This window comes from Hippoglossus hippoglossus, chromosome 1 (assembly GCF_009819705.1).
Source record: "Hippoglossus hippoglossus isolate fHipHip1 chromosome 1, fHipHip1.pri, whole genome shotgun sequence".
NCBI lineage: Eukaryota > Metazoa > Chordata > Actinopteri > Pleuronectiformes > Pleuronectidae > Hippoglossus > Hippoglossus hippoglossus.
This window is the reverse complement of record NC_047151.1, coordinates 14,319,980-14,337,489: the sequence shown is the minus strand read 5'-3', so window position 1 is coordinate 14,337,489 and position 17,510 is coordinate 14,319,980. Positions and strand designations below refer to the sequence as shown.

The 17,510-nt window shown below is 39.7% G+C and overlaps 1 protein-coding gene across 4 annotated transcripts in view; it reads left to right on the top strand.

Moving 5' to 3' along the window:
• The window catches only part of palm3 (paralemmin 3), a 32,603-nt gene extending 25,275 nt beyond the window's left edge, over positions 1-7,328 (top strand). The window contains exons 4-8 of one of the 4 annotated variants that reach the window (XM_034586122.1): positions 1,464-1,591; positions 2,249-2,315; positions 3,839-3,869; positions 4,431-4,484; positions 5,506-7,328. In XM_034586122.1, coding sequence (XP_034442013.1) covers positions 1,464-1,591; positions 2,249-2,315; positions 3,839-3,869; positions 4,431-4,484; positions 5,506-6,428 — 1,203 coding nt within the window. In that variant the 3' untranslated portion in view covers positions 6,429-7,328. Of the gene's footprint in view, positions 1-1,463; positions 1,592-2,248; positions 2,316-3,835; positions 3,870-4,430; positions 4,485-5,493 lie in introns of all 4 variants that reach the window. The other 3 variants (XM_034586113.1, XM_034586095.1, XM_034586104.1) reach the window with 3 other exon arrangements.
• The last annotated feature ends 10,182 nt before the right edge of the window (positions 7,329-17,510 follow it).

Here is a 17,510-nt window from a genome sequence, read left to right as displayed (position 1 = left end):
ATGATGTGTGGTTTATAGTGATAGTACATATTGAAGGACAAAAAATACGTAGAAATAAAGTTGAAAAGTATGTATAGATAAATAAATGAATAGTACAGTTTGCGATGAAAATGCCTATTCCTGTTTTTTTTTTATTTCTTAATTTAATAATTCATTTCTACATTTATTTATTTCTGTATTTCTACATTTATTTATTTCTGTATTTCTACATTTCTACATTTATTTCCATATTTCTGAGGCATGTATTAATTAGGTAGGTGGGCTTAAACCAGTCTGGAGCTGGATTGTTTATAGCGGTGTGATCATTGGATCTACTATTCTCACTTGAGTTGACCAGTAAACTAAAAGTAAATTGAAGACGCTCTCAATAAAACAATGCAGTGAATAGTTTTTCATTTACGTCATACAAAGTGTAGCAAATAGTAAATAGTTTGATGTGACCGTTTGCCTTTGAAAACAGAACAAATTCTCCGACATGGACCTCTGCACTCTTTTTCTTGGCAGGTCTTTTTTAAGCATCTTGGATTTAGTCCTTGTCTGTGTCTTGTGACTCTTCATGTGATCTTATGTCTCCATAATGTTGTGATCAGGACTCTGTGGAGGCTCAGACCATCTGTTACGTGGCTCCTTGTTCCTCTTGTCACTGAGGACATTTCTTTACGCATCTGGCCGTACGATTGGGATTGTTATCGTTGGTGCATTGAATTAATTTGGCAGTAGGACATTTGGATAACATTACAAATGTCAATGTTAGAATATCTTTGGCGAGATTTCTGTGTATTATATTGCTTTTTTATGGAAAGTATTTTTTTCTGAATTGTAAATAGAGCCTAAATAATGAGTTGACAGGCTGATGTTATATTGGCAATATTAGACTTTTTAATAAATTTGCTGCATTGATCAAATAATCTTTTCATATTTTCACCATACTGCCTCCACTAAAATCAGGGCCAAGGCTACGTGATGTTTGAAATCATATAACAATATTTTCTGATACATATATATATATACGCCATATTTTGATAAAGCAAATCAAGTTGATGTTGAATGTACAGACCTTTATTCCATTGTGGGAGTGGGTCATAAGGACAATAATGTGTTTACTGAAAAAGTCAGTTTTTGGCTAATCCAGCAAATGAAGTTTAACATTTAATATTGCCGATACGCACCTTTGCTTGGTGTTGCAGTGCTGCTCACAAAGGCCTAGTATTAGAGAGATAGATATCAAAGTATGAGTGATATTGTAAAGCAAAATCTATGACGGTTAATATACAGTACCAATACAATCCAAAACTGTATATCAGCAAATTTCATTACAATTTATTTGGGGAACACAAGGTAATCCTATTATCACAATACACAACTAATGAATATTGACTCACTCTCTTCTCTCTCCTGCTTCCTCTTCCTCACTCTCTTCTCTCTCCTGCTTCCTCTTCCTCACCTCCTCTCTCTCACTGCAGAGGAAGTCACTGAGGGACCAGTGGCTGATGGAAGGAGCTCCCTTGTCCCCAGCGTCCCCAGACCCCCAGAGCCCTCGCTCCCCTCTTTGGGGCTCCCCCACCCATGAGTCTGAAAATCACATTAACACGTATGGGCACAGTGTGTTTGTGTGTGACTGCAAATTAGAGCTAAAAGACAAGGAGACAGTCAGTGAAAGCTAGTTAGTTAAAGCAGACAAAGCATTGTTTTAATTATATTATACCCTCCCTAAATAAAGGATATCTATATAATTCATAGGTGCAACATTCCTGTTTCATTATTTTCTTGTCATTTTAGCTGCTTTACTTCATGAATGCTTTGGGAAAGTTGAGTTTTAATTGTACCAGTGCTGAACTCGGAGGCAGAGAGTGAGACGCAGATAAGCCTGCACCCTTGCCAGGCAGTGTGAGACTTTTCTTTATTGCACTGGACAATGTTGTCCAGTCCCTGCGGACGACACTCCAAGATCCTAATCTTATTATTGCAAAGGTCCACAGCTCTGCCTCACTTTCCCACAGGACTCCTCGTGCTCTCTGTGCGTGGCTTGTGGGGAAATTTGAACGGGCTGTTTCAGAAAAGGAATTGCCGACAGTGTTGTTTCTTAGATTGGGATGATAAAACAAGGCTATAGCCATAAATCCGGACATTTAAAAGCACTGTAAACTTAAAGTGCATTGTTAGTTTAGATTTGATGTGTGTGTGTTTGTGTGTGTGTGTGCGTCTGTGTGTGTGTGTGCGTCTGTGTGTGTGTGTGTGTGTGTGTCAGGTTGCAGTCAAAGAGTCTGCAGTTGGATGAGGAGAAAGAGGAGCAGATGGAGGATGCGAGCCAAGCGGTGAGGAACTTGCACACAGACACACGCCTGCCCACTCACTCTATGGACAGAAAGGTGGTGGAAATATGTGTTAAACAAGCTCCCTCCATCATCTTCCATTAGGCAGACAACTTCCCACAACTTCTGTCGGTGGCTTTTTCCCCATGAATAATACATTTCTTTTCCTAATGTACCTTTGATGTAGCACCTCTCGTTCAGAAGATACACTGCATGAATGTTCACAGCCCTGTTACGTGAACATTTTAGCTCTTGAACCTCTCTAGAATGACTTGAAATGTTTTGTTCAAGTCAAGTTCACCAGCCTCACTCTGCTGAAGGTGTTCATCATGAAACAAGAGTTGTCCATCCTGTTCTGCTGTGTGGTCCAGGGTCGTTTTGTTAAGGGTAATGCATGATTTATTTATAGGTATTTTCATTAAGTAACGACAAAATACAACAACACAACATATGAACACTGAATATGAAGTGTCACATGTATGACCGGATAGGTGGGGTACAAGAAAATTATCTGCAAGGTGAGAAAGAAAAAAAAAAACAAGGACATTTTAATTAGGTTAAATGATAATAATACTTAAATAAATAAATCAAAAAAAATTGTACCAAAGTTCATCCAGATTTAAAAAAGGACTCAACTCGAGGGTACATTTATATTAGTGCATTACCGGGCGTCACTGAGCCAGAGGGGACAGTATCTGCTGTAACTTTAGAAAATGTTCCATTGGTGCAATGAAGAGAATATTTGATGGGAAAAATCAAACATAACAGTATTAACCTTGGCTTTTGGGGTTTGAGTTCAAATCACCTGTAAACATTAAGAGAGGATTCCATTTTTAATGCTATTACAGGCTATTAGCCAGGCAAGCTCAGGGACCCTTTGAATTTATTACCTTATATTACAGAATACGGTAATAAATGATTTTAAAAGTAATAATGATGATTATCTGGTGTTTCATGGATCAACTAATGAAGAAAATGATCTGCAGATGAATCAATAATGAAATAATCCTTATATGCAGCCATCATTTTATGCTATTTCTCACCACCAATAAAACTGAAGAACCTTTAGCACTTGAAAGAACCACATAAAAAATGCAAGAAACCATTCCAAACCTTCTTCAATTGGTGAGGACTCTGCATAGAACCACAGAGCCTGTATCGTTTGGGTGGGGGATTTTTCCTAATGACCGAGCAGAAAGTCTTAATCTGTTTTCAGCTAAACATAACACAGTCATCCACTGTGGTCAACTGGGTTGTTTAAGGTGTCGGACTGAAACTTGTTTAGACACCAACAGGGTTAGGGTTAGAAGATTAGAAAGAAGATTTCAGAAATCATAGAAATACAGCATTCTGGATATTATCTGTGTCTTCAAAGCTTGTGTGATGTTCCAGTATTTGCATTTCATTTGTTGTTTTCTTCTTTTATATTCCCTTAAAAACGCACCAGCGGTTCAGCCGGCATAAAAAACTAAACAGCCTCACCATTGAACACATTTAATTCCTCTCCTTTCCTCTTTACCCAGCAGGAGGCAGTGACGGTGGCTGAGGCTGCAGCAGGTAACAGATCAATCTGTTATTACAGATAGTTGCAAGAATTTCAGTGGGCATTTTAGATTCTTTCAACACTGCAGAGGGCCGCTGTGAGTATGTTCAGGGAACATGATAAGCTCCAACACCCACAGCATCCAATCAGCCGGACTTTTTTTAAACACTCACACTGCATTCTATCCAAAAATACATTTCAACCTCCTAACACTTCATCGTGTGGCGTGTGCAGAAATGCTACATTCCTGGTGTAGACAGTGATTCACATGCAGAACTTGTTAGTCAACAGCTGCACCTCTGATGCTATTCTTACTTATTACAGCACTACATGTTAATTAGATTAATGATTAATGTTTCCCGTTTAGTTTCATTTGCTGTGAAAATAAGTTGGAAAGGGAGCATTTTTGTTGTTTTCTAATGTTGCATCAGTATTATTCGATACCCAAACACACTCAGGTGTCAATAAAGCCATACAATAATATCTCAAATATAGATACTGGTGCATTTTAGTCAGAACTATCTCCACCGTGTTTTTAGTTTCTTCTTAAAACAATAAAATCATGTCTTCCTCAGAAATGGTGCGTGGCGTTGTTGTGAAGAACGGAGAAAATAATGCAACAGAATTTGGTGGGTATTGAGTTGGCATAAAACACACACATTGGTGCGCACAGTTCAAATGTTTGTTATGTCAACCAATCTTTATCAATATACTTAACATCTTACCCTTAAAAAGCATGTGATCCCCTATAGATTAGTCCATATACATTGTATGTACTGATCTTGATACATTTGCATGATAGAGGAAGGAGTGGCAAGGGCATGCCTACACTTCACAAAAAGTTCATACATGCTGTGATGAATAATTACGCATGTTGAATAAGGCTTTGCATATATATTTATGCTAATGGAACTCAAGTGCATAACTTGCATCTTTAGAGGGCAGCAGGTACATGGACCTGTCAGTGACGATGCTGCTCAAGCTGTTGAACTGGACAAGAGACTTCTGAAAATAAAACTGACCCCCTCCATCTGTATTTAAATGATCCAGGGGATTAAATGTTCGCATTGAGACTGTCAAATTAAAATGTATGACAGTTTTCAGTCTCTAGTTTAGCTGCATCTCTTTCACTTGTTGATCCAATGATTGACCGTTGAAATTGTTTTAATATTTCACGTCTCGGTTCCATTCATAAGTGTGTTGAGGGTGGTTTTGCTTTATTTGTTTAATAAATGCCAGTAATCACATTCTCCTCTGTAGCAAATAGAAATAGTCTCCATGTATTACTACACAGTTTCTGACCTCTGGTTAAAACAATGTTATCTTATTAGCTTCTGCTTCTCAGCAGAGATGAACAACTTTCCCATGTTATTCATCAGCATTTATAGAAAACAGAAGCTTTTGTTTGCAGCATTACAATACCAAACTTGTCTGTATTGAGCGCTGGCATATTGGTGGCTAAACAATCTAATTGCAATCCAGTGATGGCGCATGTACACCAACCACAATGAAAGCTTATCATCAGTGTGAATGAGAGTGTAGGTCACTAAGTAACATTTCAGTGTATGGAAATCTGTAAGTTTTCTAATATTTCCTCTTTTACTGGGTAATTTTTATCTGATGTTCTTTTCCTTTCAGAAACAAGTGAAGATGAAGTGAACAAAAGCCCCCGACTGGATGGAGCTGCAGTTGGCTTAACCAATGGTGAAGGACATTTCAGTGTGGACACTAATCAGAACAGCAACGGACCAGTCGATGCTGCAGAGGGTGTCGTGAGTATGAAGTCAGAGCCTGCGTGGAGCCTCTGTGTTTCTGAATCGGAGCCTGGTCATGTTCCAAACGTCAATATTAACGAGGAGGAGGAGGAGGAAGAAGAAGAAGAAGGAATTCTGGTGATAAGAGCAGAATGTGTGATCATCACAGATGAAGGGGAGGATGCACCAGAGGATGTTAGACCCCAGGAAGATGAGCAGGAAACCCCTCTGCCAGATCAAGAAGGGGAGTCTATGGAGGAGGTAACAACTCCAGAAACCTTCACACAACCAGACAAAAGTCAGACATCTGAACCCACTGCAGAGGCACAACCAGACACTGGAGACGGAGATGTGGACGGTGACATCAAGACAAATGAAAACATAAACGGATCGGAATCTGAAGACCCAACATGTGTGCAACTGCAGTCCCCAGCCACATACATAGAGGGCGCTACTGTGGCTTTAGTGCCGGTCTACTCTGAAGTGCATCCCTCTACCGTCACACCCAGGGTTGAGGTTGAAACTGCAGCATTGTCACCAGAGGGAGCCCAAGATCCTGCCACTGCGTGCGGCCAGTTTCAGGAGGTGCCCCTGGCTGATCCCCTGGCTGATCCCCAGGTGAACCAGAGGACAGAGGCAGGGCAGGGGGAGCAGGAGCAGGAGCCCCTTCTCTCCCAGGTGGCAGCCCCCTACGCGGATCCAGCAGCAGTAGCTAAAAGCCCGGCCAACTCAGAGACACACAGCCCAACCAGGGCGAGTCCGGGAGAGGAGACGGTAGCACCCAAACGCAAAACCTGCCAGTGCTGCTCCGTCATGTAGACCACCTCCCTGCACATTAACTTCCTCTCTCCCTCTTCAGTCTGCAGCTCTCCCGTCTCTCTGATGTTCGAACTCCTAACACACTCCTTCCCCTGTCTCTTTGTTATAATAAACCCACCCTTCTCTTCCCTTCCCTCCACCACCCGCAGCCAACATTCCTTGTATTTGTCTCGAAACTTCCTCATCCTTACTCTCGAGCCTTGATACTCCAAGAGGAAGTTGGCTCTCTGCGACATGAAGTGAGGAGGCGGAGGAAATGACCTGGACTTGTCAGTGTTTAAGTGCCTCGAGGAGCTCTACATTTGAAATTCTCTTCACACAAGTGTATTTTCATTTCCTCGGTTTGGAGACGAGCCAGCCAAGCAACGCAGCATCCCAAAACTCCTGATTTAGATGCAGATAAGCAAAGACTAAAAACTTGTTTTAATTATGTCTGCATGTGAAGTGCATCTGGTATTTTTCATAATCTGCATATGAGATTTAACTAGAAGAGTCCGAAGATCTAGAGAGGTTCAGAGAGGATGCTCTTCTAATTTAATGACTTTAAAGCTGATTTATTTTATTGATTTTTTTGACCTTTGTATTAGAGACATTTTAATCCAAGTATAGAGCTTGACTATTTTTATTTACTTTGTAATACAGGTTTTGACAATATAGAGACTAATAGTATGGCATTTATCAGCAGCAGGGTGCAACACTGAATATTTGTTGGCCACTGTCAGTTGTAAAAGAGAGATTGTTTTAAAATACCTGAAAGTATGAAAGCTTTAGAACAGGGGGTTTGGAGCTCCTGACACAGCTCTCTGCACGGACGTGTACACTGTATACAGAAAGCTTGTGAAATTGAGAGTGTCTGATTCATGAATGATTTAATGATTAAACTGACACGTGTCATACAAAGCTGCTCATGCTGGGTGTTTGTCTAACATTTCTAGCAGTTGTCCCCAAAATCACATTTCATAATCCTCTCTCTTTCTTAGTCCAGGGGAATGAGATCCTCACTGAAGATCGATCTCAGTTTTAAACTTCAGGTTTAAATTTCAATTCAGTTTTATTGTGTTAAAATTGAATAGTTCTTCACCTGCATGTTAAATTCATTAGTTACCATTTTAATCAAAGTTCTCGGAGCAGATTCAAGCTGAAGACCCTGGTTACTTGTTATTTTTTAACCCCTGTCTGTTTGGTATATGGTTTGTTTGTGTGTTTATCAGGATTACCCAAAAACTATGATTTTCCCAAATCCTGGTGATATGATGGCACATGGACCAAGAAAGAACCCATACAATTTTGGCGTGGATCCAGTCCCATCCCCAAAAACTTGACTTTCTTTAACATTGCAAAATAGTTTCTTTTGAAATGTTCCCCTATTTCCCAAAGTATAATACATTGACCTTAATTTAAAAAATGTAGCAAATAAGAGGAATTGATACAGTTGCATCTCTATTTAGGGTCCACATCCTTTGGAAGTTGCATTTCAAGATGATTGCATCACTGTGGCGTGACTAGACAAATATTATCTTTCTTCCCTAAACCACTAAGGTTTCAACAGGTGGATCCTTCTCAGGCCCACCTATCCCAGGATTCATTGTTCTTCCCTGACAAACTTTTTCAAACAGAAAATGCCAGCAGTAAGACATGACCAAAAAGTCCACTGCTTACAATTTAAAATCAATCTGTATGTTAAACCGAGAAGCATGAAAACTTTGTTGTCGTGGCCATCTGCAGCTCTGTAGACAACAGTGGTCAGGGAGGTCAATGTGGGTAGGAAGGCTGCCTCCTTTGCGGGTTACATGGACCTCCTCTTTCAAAGGAGGCGGCCCCTGAATCGGGAAACCGCAAACAAGTGACCTATCTGACACAAATCATTGAATTAAAGGGGACTGTTGGGCCTCGGCGGAGGTATGCGCTCAACTGAGTGACATTTCTTGAGGATTCTACCTATTCCTTATCTACACCATGTAAGACACCACACAAAGACCGGTTATATTCTTCTGCAAAAATATAACCTGAAGTTTTAGTGAATAAAACGATCCAATCCCAGTGTTCCAAACGATAAAATAATGCATGTGTACTCTTTACTTACTGCTAACAACAAGCTGTGCAAAAGGATGAGCCTGGTATTCCCTGCACATGTCTCAAAAATCCCCCATTTATTCAAGAATATGACACTTGTCAAAACTGCCGGGGGTCCCAGCAGTGTCTCGGCCACATCCTTTTGTAGTTCCCTGGTGAACAGCAGGGTCCTGACAAGGGTCAGACCAGAGTATAAATCATTGGTGGGGGAGTAAACACCAGTTTGTCCTGTAACTGTAAAAAAAAAAAAGTCCTACAGAGTTAAAATCTTTCAGGGAGTCTTCTCCAACTGTGAAGGGATTTCAGAGAACATTGCAAGAGGCGGTATAAGACATGAAGTGGAAGGATAGTCATCCAACTGCTCTCAGGAAGAGAATGATCAATAAGGGTTAGATGCAGCTGGGTATTGAAGTGTGTTGTGTGATCCATCTCATAGAAACCTGTCTCTGGGTTTACAGATAATCGTGATACATCAGAAAAGATTAGCTCAATATCCAGGTTGAGTGGCTTTTATTCTCCAGAGTAGCTTTTCAGAATCACTTAAATGTTTAATTTCTGTGTAATTTAAATTTCCAGTAAACTAATCAAGTGTGTCGGGGGGGGACTTTTCACCAATTCTCCACATTTTTAACAATGAGATTCATGACCTGTATTTTACAGCAAATACATTATATGCAGAAGACAATTATCACTAATTGAGGGATTAAAGTAGTTTCATTTTCTCTTTAGCTCTTTAATCAACCAAGCAATATCTGAACTGATTACTGACAATATCTATACATATGTTTATATATAGGTTTCTCAAGTGTGTTTATTAGGAATGAATCTAAAAGCAGATTGTAGGTTCTGTTGCACCAGGGAAACGTCTGTTATTGCTCTTGGCAAAAGGTGGAGATTAACATTAAATCTCAGATTCACAAATTGCTCTCAAGGTTTTTATCGCCTGCTGTCAACAATATGTCACAGTTACAATCATGTGTAGAATTTTGAGGAAAAAAATGAATTTAATCCATTTAGGGATAAGGCTGTAACATAACAAAATGTGGAAAAAGTGAAGCGCTATGAATACTTTCCGGATGCACTGTAAGGCAACTAAAGGACAGAATTCCAGATTCCATAAATGCAAACAAAGGTCACACACAAGGGAAGAAACACAAGAAAAATCACTGGAGTGGCTGCAGATGAAGGTAACAACGAACAATGGAATGGACAGACTATATAAAGGGGTCGACTACAGTAGAGGCTTAAAGGTTCAGAGTGTAAGATTTAGGTGAAAGGGATCTATCGGCAGAAATTGGATATAAAATATTTCTAGTGATGTTTTCACTAGTGGGTTTCGTCTAAACTGTACGAATTGTTGTTTTCTTTACCCCCAGAATATATTTAAATACTTTTTTATTTACATCAGGAGCGGGGTTCTCTCTTCGGAGGCCACCATGTTTTTTACAGTCGTCCAAACTAAACATCTTTTGAGTTTTTATTACAATTGAAGGCTACCACAGGTTCTCTGTCATGTTTGGAATGGGGGGGAGGGGTAAAGTGTTGAAATCTGTGTTATCCAAGCAGAGGGTCACTGTGCTGGTTTCAACAATAAGTCTGTTTCTATAGAAGTCTATGAGAAAATGATCCTACTTGTCACTTATGGTCTCAATTTCCAGGTTTAAGTCTTTTTCCACACAGCATGATGTTTTTTAATTTTAATTATGGTTTAATTTAGAGTAAAATAGTTGATAAAGCCGGGTATGCATTGGGCTGTGGATATAATGTGATTGTAGGTGGGCGTGAGTTGGCCAGGGGGTTCCTATACTACGCTCAGCCATACCCCCTTTCAACCATGATGACATCACAAGTAGTCTAAGCACAAAATAAACCTTTATTTCTATCACATCACTTTCTCTTTGTTGTGAACAGCAATAACAATTTGTCAATTTGTAGCTGAAATTTTGAACTATTCACAGACAAGTTTTCAAACTGTGCTGTCCAGTAAAGTACCAGTGTGATGGAAATTCATCTTGAGATTTGAAATAATGAAATTCTCAGACCGGAGTTGCCTTTGAGTCTTTTTAATAGTAAGCTCTGCAGAGGTTACACAACTTTGGAACTGCCCCAAAGTTCACAAAAGCCAGTACTTATACAAAGAGGCGTTTCATAAAACATAATGTGAAAAAAAGACATGAAATCATCATCTGTGTCTATCTGCTGTGTCCGTCCGCTGTAGCAGTTGGAAGAAAACCTCACAGAATAAGGGCATTCACCCTTATTTACAGAGCAACAGTCACAGGAAAAGCACAAACAGTAAAACTGGGGGATTGGTGTTTGTTTTATTCGGGCAATATGTGACTAACCACCAGCCTTGACCATTAGCACAGGTTAGAGAACACCAGTGTAAACAAGGAGTAGTCCAAACACATAAAACCTTTAATTTCACAATCACAAAAACCCCTGGGTGGGTTGATACAGAAGGTTTCTATAAAAACCAGAAATCCTCTTTGCCTGACACCAGAGTGCAACTGAAACATGACACAAACAACCCAGCAGCAGGACACCGCACAACACAGAGACATGTTGGCTGTATTCTTCACAGTTCTCTGCTTGATGTCTGTGAGCCACTCCGCTCCTCTGACCTGCGAAGGCTTGATCCGGCCTTCGGATCAACTGGATCCCAATCATTATGAGGGAAGATGGGCCTTAGTCGCTGGCAGTCTGGGCAATAACGCATCTCTGAATATCATGCAAGAAAGAGACAGCCTAGCCATTGACTTCGACATTTCCTCTTACATAGAAACCAGCAGTTTAGGTGACCGTTGCTTTCATTTCCACCACAACATCTCGATGAAGGACCACATCATCAGCTTCAAGGAGAAGAACGTTATCATAACTGTCACCTTGCTCCACACGTCCTGTCCAGACTGCGTGGTGTTGACCTGGGAGGTCGCCTCGCCGTTTTATAACACGAAGGACTTGTACCTGCTCAGCAGGAGGAGGGAGGTGACGGAGAAGGAGATGGAGGAGTTCAGGGCTCAGGCGGAGTGTCTGAACATGCGTCCGTCTATCGTGATGGATCCGGCCAAGAAGCTTTGCCCAAAAACGCCAGAGTAAAGGTATCAGCTCGAGAGACTCAGGAGCATGATATCTGATTCCATGGCGAATAATTAATGTCATATAAATATACAAAGAGATTTATAAAAATATATCATATATAGCATCAGTGTTTGTGGAAATTGAGATTAAACTGCTCAAAAAATGTATTTTGAATTAATATTAAAGTCAAGTGATCATTTCCATTGTAAAAATACAACTTTGATGCATTCTGTGATTTGCCAGCTGTAAATACTTTGTCCACAAACTGTTCTATCTCTATAACAATGGTTGTAGTATGAAGTATTATCACATAGTCATGTATCTTTTAGTGATTGAAGCAGTAAATATGTGGGACACAATCGGTCTTCAAATGTCTTGTGACTGTCTCAATGACTATTCTCCAGGTTTGTTTTATTAATGTTTTTTTTTTAACTCAGATGTTCCAATAACACTAAAAAACTAAGATAACCAACCCTAGGAACAGGTTAGTTTATGAATTTTAAGCATGACTCATTAATTCCCTTATTTCTCATGAGGTATTTTGTAATTATAAGTATGCTTTAAATTATGTGCACATCTGTTTTTAATATTTGAATTGAGGTTTTTTTGGGGGTGATGACAGAAAATCAACAGAAACAGACGGATGACAAACATTAACATGGAAAACGTACATAAAACAAAGGAATGAAATATTAAAGTAAATTAAAATGACAAATATTTATATTCAATGGTGCAAACAGAGGCAATGATATACAACATAAATTAATTATTCTTTGTTGTGGAGCTGGGCAAGATCTTGTCTTGCAAATGGCTGAACATGGAAATCATTCTCTCCTCCCTCGTTCCATACTTGGAACGAGGGAGGAGAGAATGATTTCCATTCCTTAAAAATAAGTCTTTTGTCCACAATCATCCCTAGCACCAGGATTGTTGCATAGTTATTATGTATACAGCTTAAGTCTGTAATTAAATCAGACTTTTGAAATGTTACTGTTTGTCTTTTGACAGTCACAGAATTGACCGGTGGAGAAGGGACTCTGGCCTCTGTGTTGCAAAACAGGACGTTTCTGATCCAACTACTTATTATATATATATATATATATATATACAAACTGAGAATAATGTTTTGCAGGAACAAGACAGCTGTTCATATATTTTAAATATTCAGATATATGTTTGTTTATGTGTGCCTAAGCTCTTATTCATCAAAGTTCTTCATTTCCAGAACAGTGTCTCAGGCAGCACAGTATAAATAAAGAAACATTCATTTAAAATCAGAAAAGAAAGACAGCAATGATTTAATCCAGTTTGAGGTATTTATATAATTCTTACATGTATATAATTAAAATTAAAAGGCCACAATACTGATTATACTGATAATACATCCCTGACAACCGCTGGTGCTCTGCTGGTGGTTGGCAACTAAACATCAAAGTTGTGCAAAAAACCTTCAAATGTTTAAAAATTCATAGTTTTAACAGCCAGTTATTTTTTAAATGTTTATTTTTTTTTCTTTGTCAGACCCAGATGTCTATTCGTTACAATAAAACTTCAGAAAATGAATGTTTGCAACTTTTATTCACAGATGCATCCACTCTGAATAAGTACGGTTTATTTAAATATTCCATCACAAATATCCAGAGCTTTAATCCAGAAGTATTACAGAGAACAAAGTAATGCAGCACGTGTTTTTTCTCACAGCAACAAGAATCACACAACTGTAAACAATTGTGAGGGACAGACAAAAAGGCGACTCTGCTCTCTGGTCTTTTCAGATTTGTGAAACTTTCTGTGACAACTACATAAAAGCAGCCAAATCTCGTCCTCCACCACATTCTCCCCGGCACCTTCAAACTATACAATATGTGTTTGGTTGCGTTTGCCGTCGCTCTCCTCTGCTCGGTGTCCGTGAGCCGCTCAGCTCCTGTGGCCTGTGAAGACCTGGTCCGGCCCTTGGATCGACAAGACCTCCGTCACTTGGAGGGGCAGTGGGCTTTAGTTGGCGGCAGTCTGAGCCATCTGCCAAACCTGGAGCGGTTCAAACAAAGAGACAGTGCTGCTGTGAACGTCTCCAGGAACAACAGTGACAGCAACATTTCCTACACTCGCAGCATCCGTGTAGAGAACAAGTGCATGTATGCTACCTACAACATCTCCCTACAAGGCAGCGGCTTCACCTTCGATGGGACGGCTCAGAGCAACCTCTCTGCACACTTCGTCCGTACGTCCTGTCGGGACTGCACGCTGATGCGTATGGACCTGCCTTTGGGGAAGAAGACGCACTTGTATCTGTTCAGCAGGAGGAGGGAAGTTGGGCAGAAGGAGATGGAGGAGTTCAGAGCTCAGGTGCAGTGTCTGAACATGCATCCACCTGTGGTCATGGATCCTGAGAAGGAGCTTTGTCCAGGAGAGACGACAGCAGCTCAGAGTGAAAACTGAAAGAAAGTGAGGGGCCTGAAATGACCATTAGCCCCGCACACACAAATTATTCTCAAAAAATGCTGAAAGACTGAACATGATTCATTTTCTCTGTCCTATCATCCTATGTCTTTACCTGAATTTAACACAAAAACTGATTGTGTATTTAAAATCATTACACTTGTATTTCTTGCTTTTCAATTGATCTATAACTACAAATAAAAACATTGTAAACATTCAACTTTTTGAAAAGAGTTTGATTTTCAGTTCATTTGATGATTCAAATTTTGACTTTCTCCTAGTGTGTTTTTCTAATCACCAACCCAGAGCAGTTCTTCCCTACAGTTGAATGATAATAGGTGCAGGCCACAGCAATGACAAACCACTGTAGAAATAGGTCTGAATACGTGAGACTGTTTGAAAAGCAAAAACCTTGTAGTGTCCGGAATGTGCCAAACCTAGCATGGGAATAAAACACAAACTAACAGTTCACACGTGGTTTAACAAATACATCATTTTTGAATAACAATAACAAGAGCATATTTTATTCAAGATTAATGAAAATCACATACACTCAATAGGAAAATTGGCTTTTTGTATTTCAAGAGTGATTTGATCAAATATATGATGTGTTAAACTTTTTTAAAGTTTTATTCAGAAAACACTTCTATAAAAGTGACTCATTACATTGAACTCATGTAATAAAGTAACGTGGAACATTAATGTGTCATTAATACACAATAGACACAATATATTTTTTTTTAATGTAGATTCTCCACCTTGTCAAACACACATGTATGAAATGTCAGACTTTCAGGCCACACTTAATGGGAGCTACAGACTTTTAGGTTCATGGGCTACAGACTTTTAGGTTAGTGGTGTCACTGGTGTCCCGGAACCTCTCTGAACAATATATTCTCAGAGTGCCACAAGATGCTTCCACCTCTTTACACAGGTCAACATCTGTAATAATGTTTTTAAACTGGTCACCAGTGACCGGGTGGGTTTAAAAAGTTACGTAGGTCTTTAGACACAACATTTTCACTTTATATATTGTTCATTTTAATATATTTTTATATATTAAAAACCCTCCCTTCATATTTTGACTGTTGTATTTTCACACCGTTGTTTGTTCAAGTTGATTGCAGGATGCAGTAAACAAAGAGAAGATGGGATTTGGTCTCTTTATTTTATAATTCTTTTCTCTCGCTACCTAAAATACCATGAAAAGTTTTTTCTCCTGCCAGTTACATATCCTGAGTCAATATTAAATACGACTAATCAGTGGGCATCATGTGTTTTCGGTAAACTACTAAAAGAGAGCCAAAAGCTGTTAATAATAAACTGTCAACACAAAACAGTCCTTCATTTCACAATCAGAGAATCTACAGACGGACACTTTGCTCTTTGTATTTGCAGTGTTGTGAAACTGGAGGTCCTAAAGTAACTATAAAACCAGACCGACTTCATTCTGGGCCTGGATCCCACATTAGGACTCTGAGCTGGTGTAAATATTAATTGTACTTTATACAATCGACTGTTTCATAATCCAGAGACATGTTTGCTCTTTGTGTCTTAGCTGTCTCCTGCTTGGTGACTGTGAGCCGCTCAGCTCCCCTGGCCTGTGAGAGACTGGTCCGGCCTTTGGATCGATTGGATCACGATCATTTGTTGGGAAGATGGGTCATGGTCGCGGCTGGTCTGAGTGACCCCGCACACGAGGAGCACTTCAAGAGTAGAGACAGCGCCGTCATTCACTTCGCCAATGCCAGCGATTCCTCCAAACTCTCCTTCAAGCGCGCCTTCGGTTTCGGCGCCAGCTGTCGGTACCTGCACTCCAACATCTCGCTGGTAGGCAGCAGCTTCGCCCTCAATCAGCTCAACTTCACCGTGACCTTCCTCTTCACGTCCTGTCCCGACTGTCTGGCGATGCACTTTGACAACCAGGCGAGCAAGGTGCAGCGTTTGTACCTGTTCAGCAGGAGGAGGGAGCTGGAGCAGAGGGAGATGGAGGAGCTCAAGGCCCAGTCGCTGTGTCTGAAGATGACTCCACCTGTTCTCATGGATCCCACCAAACAGCTTTGTCCAGAGCAGGTATCTGAAGGGGACGGGACAACAGAGGGACACAAGGACTAAGACTCTCTCGTGATTCAGGGTCACTGTCAGAGGAGGATGTGTGGCTAAACTGTGCTGTTCTTTTTTACTAAGTGTGACTTCACTTTTGTCTTGAATAAAAGTGTGTCGTCCTGAACCAACATTATAATGGCTTGACTGGATTTCTTCAAGGATTCTATAGTATATTGTCACATAAGCACGTGAACAATTTCCTATTCAACAACAACAAAGCATTGTAATATCTTTAAATTAAGTTGTATTAATAATTAATCGAAAGCTTCCTATTGTAGTTGTGCAATCTCCCTTCTAGAACAGTGTTAATGAATCTTAATATTTCCATTTGGCAATCATGCAAGGTCCACTGTGTAAGATTTAGGTGAGAGGGATCTATTGACAGAAATTTTTTATAAAATAATCCCAGTGATGTTTTCACGAGTGTGTTTCATTTTAATTATACAAATTGTTGTTTTATTTACCCTAGAATGAGCCCTTTATATTGAAATACTATATTTACATCGGGGGGGGGGGGGTCGTCTCTACGGAGGCCGCCATGTTTTTTACAGTAGTCCAAACTGGACAAACTAAACACCTTGAGTTTTTATGACAACTGAAGGCTACCACAGGTTCGTTGTCATGAATGGAAGTGTAGGATGAGGTGAGGGGGATTCAGCTGCCACATGCAACTTCACCACTAGATGTCACTGAATTCTACAAACTGAACCTTTAAGTGAAACTCCTTCAAATACAAAGCAGAAAAAAGAAAACTATATGTATACATATGGTATCACAATAAATATGAGATGTAGCATAAAGATATTTGTATATGTATTATGAACAGTGCACGCTATGATCAAATAGTATTATATTGGTATAGGTCATTTTACAAATGTCGCCTAATGGGAGCTACAGACTTTTAGGTTAGTGGTGTCACTGGTGTCCCTGAACCTCTCTGAACAATATATTCTCAGAGTGCCACAAGATGCTTCCACCTCTTTACACAGGTCAACATCTGTAATAATGTTTTTAAACTGGTCACCAGTGACCAGGTGGGTTTAAAAGGTTACGTAGGTCTTTAGACACAACATTTTCACTTTATATATTGTTCATTTTTATATATTTTTATATATTAAAAACCCTCCCTTCATATTTTGACTGTTGTATTTTCACACCGTTGTTTGTTCAAGTTGATTGCAGGACGCAGTAAACAAAGAGAAGATGGGATTTGGTCTCTTTATTTTATAATTCTTTTCTCTCGCTACCTAAAATACCATGAAAAGTTTTTTCTCCTGCCAGTTACATATCCTGAGTCAATATTAAATATGACTAATCAGTGGGCATCATGTGTTTTTGGTAAACTACTAAAAGAGAGCCAAAAGCTGTTAATAATAAACTGTC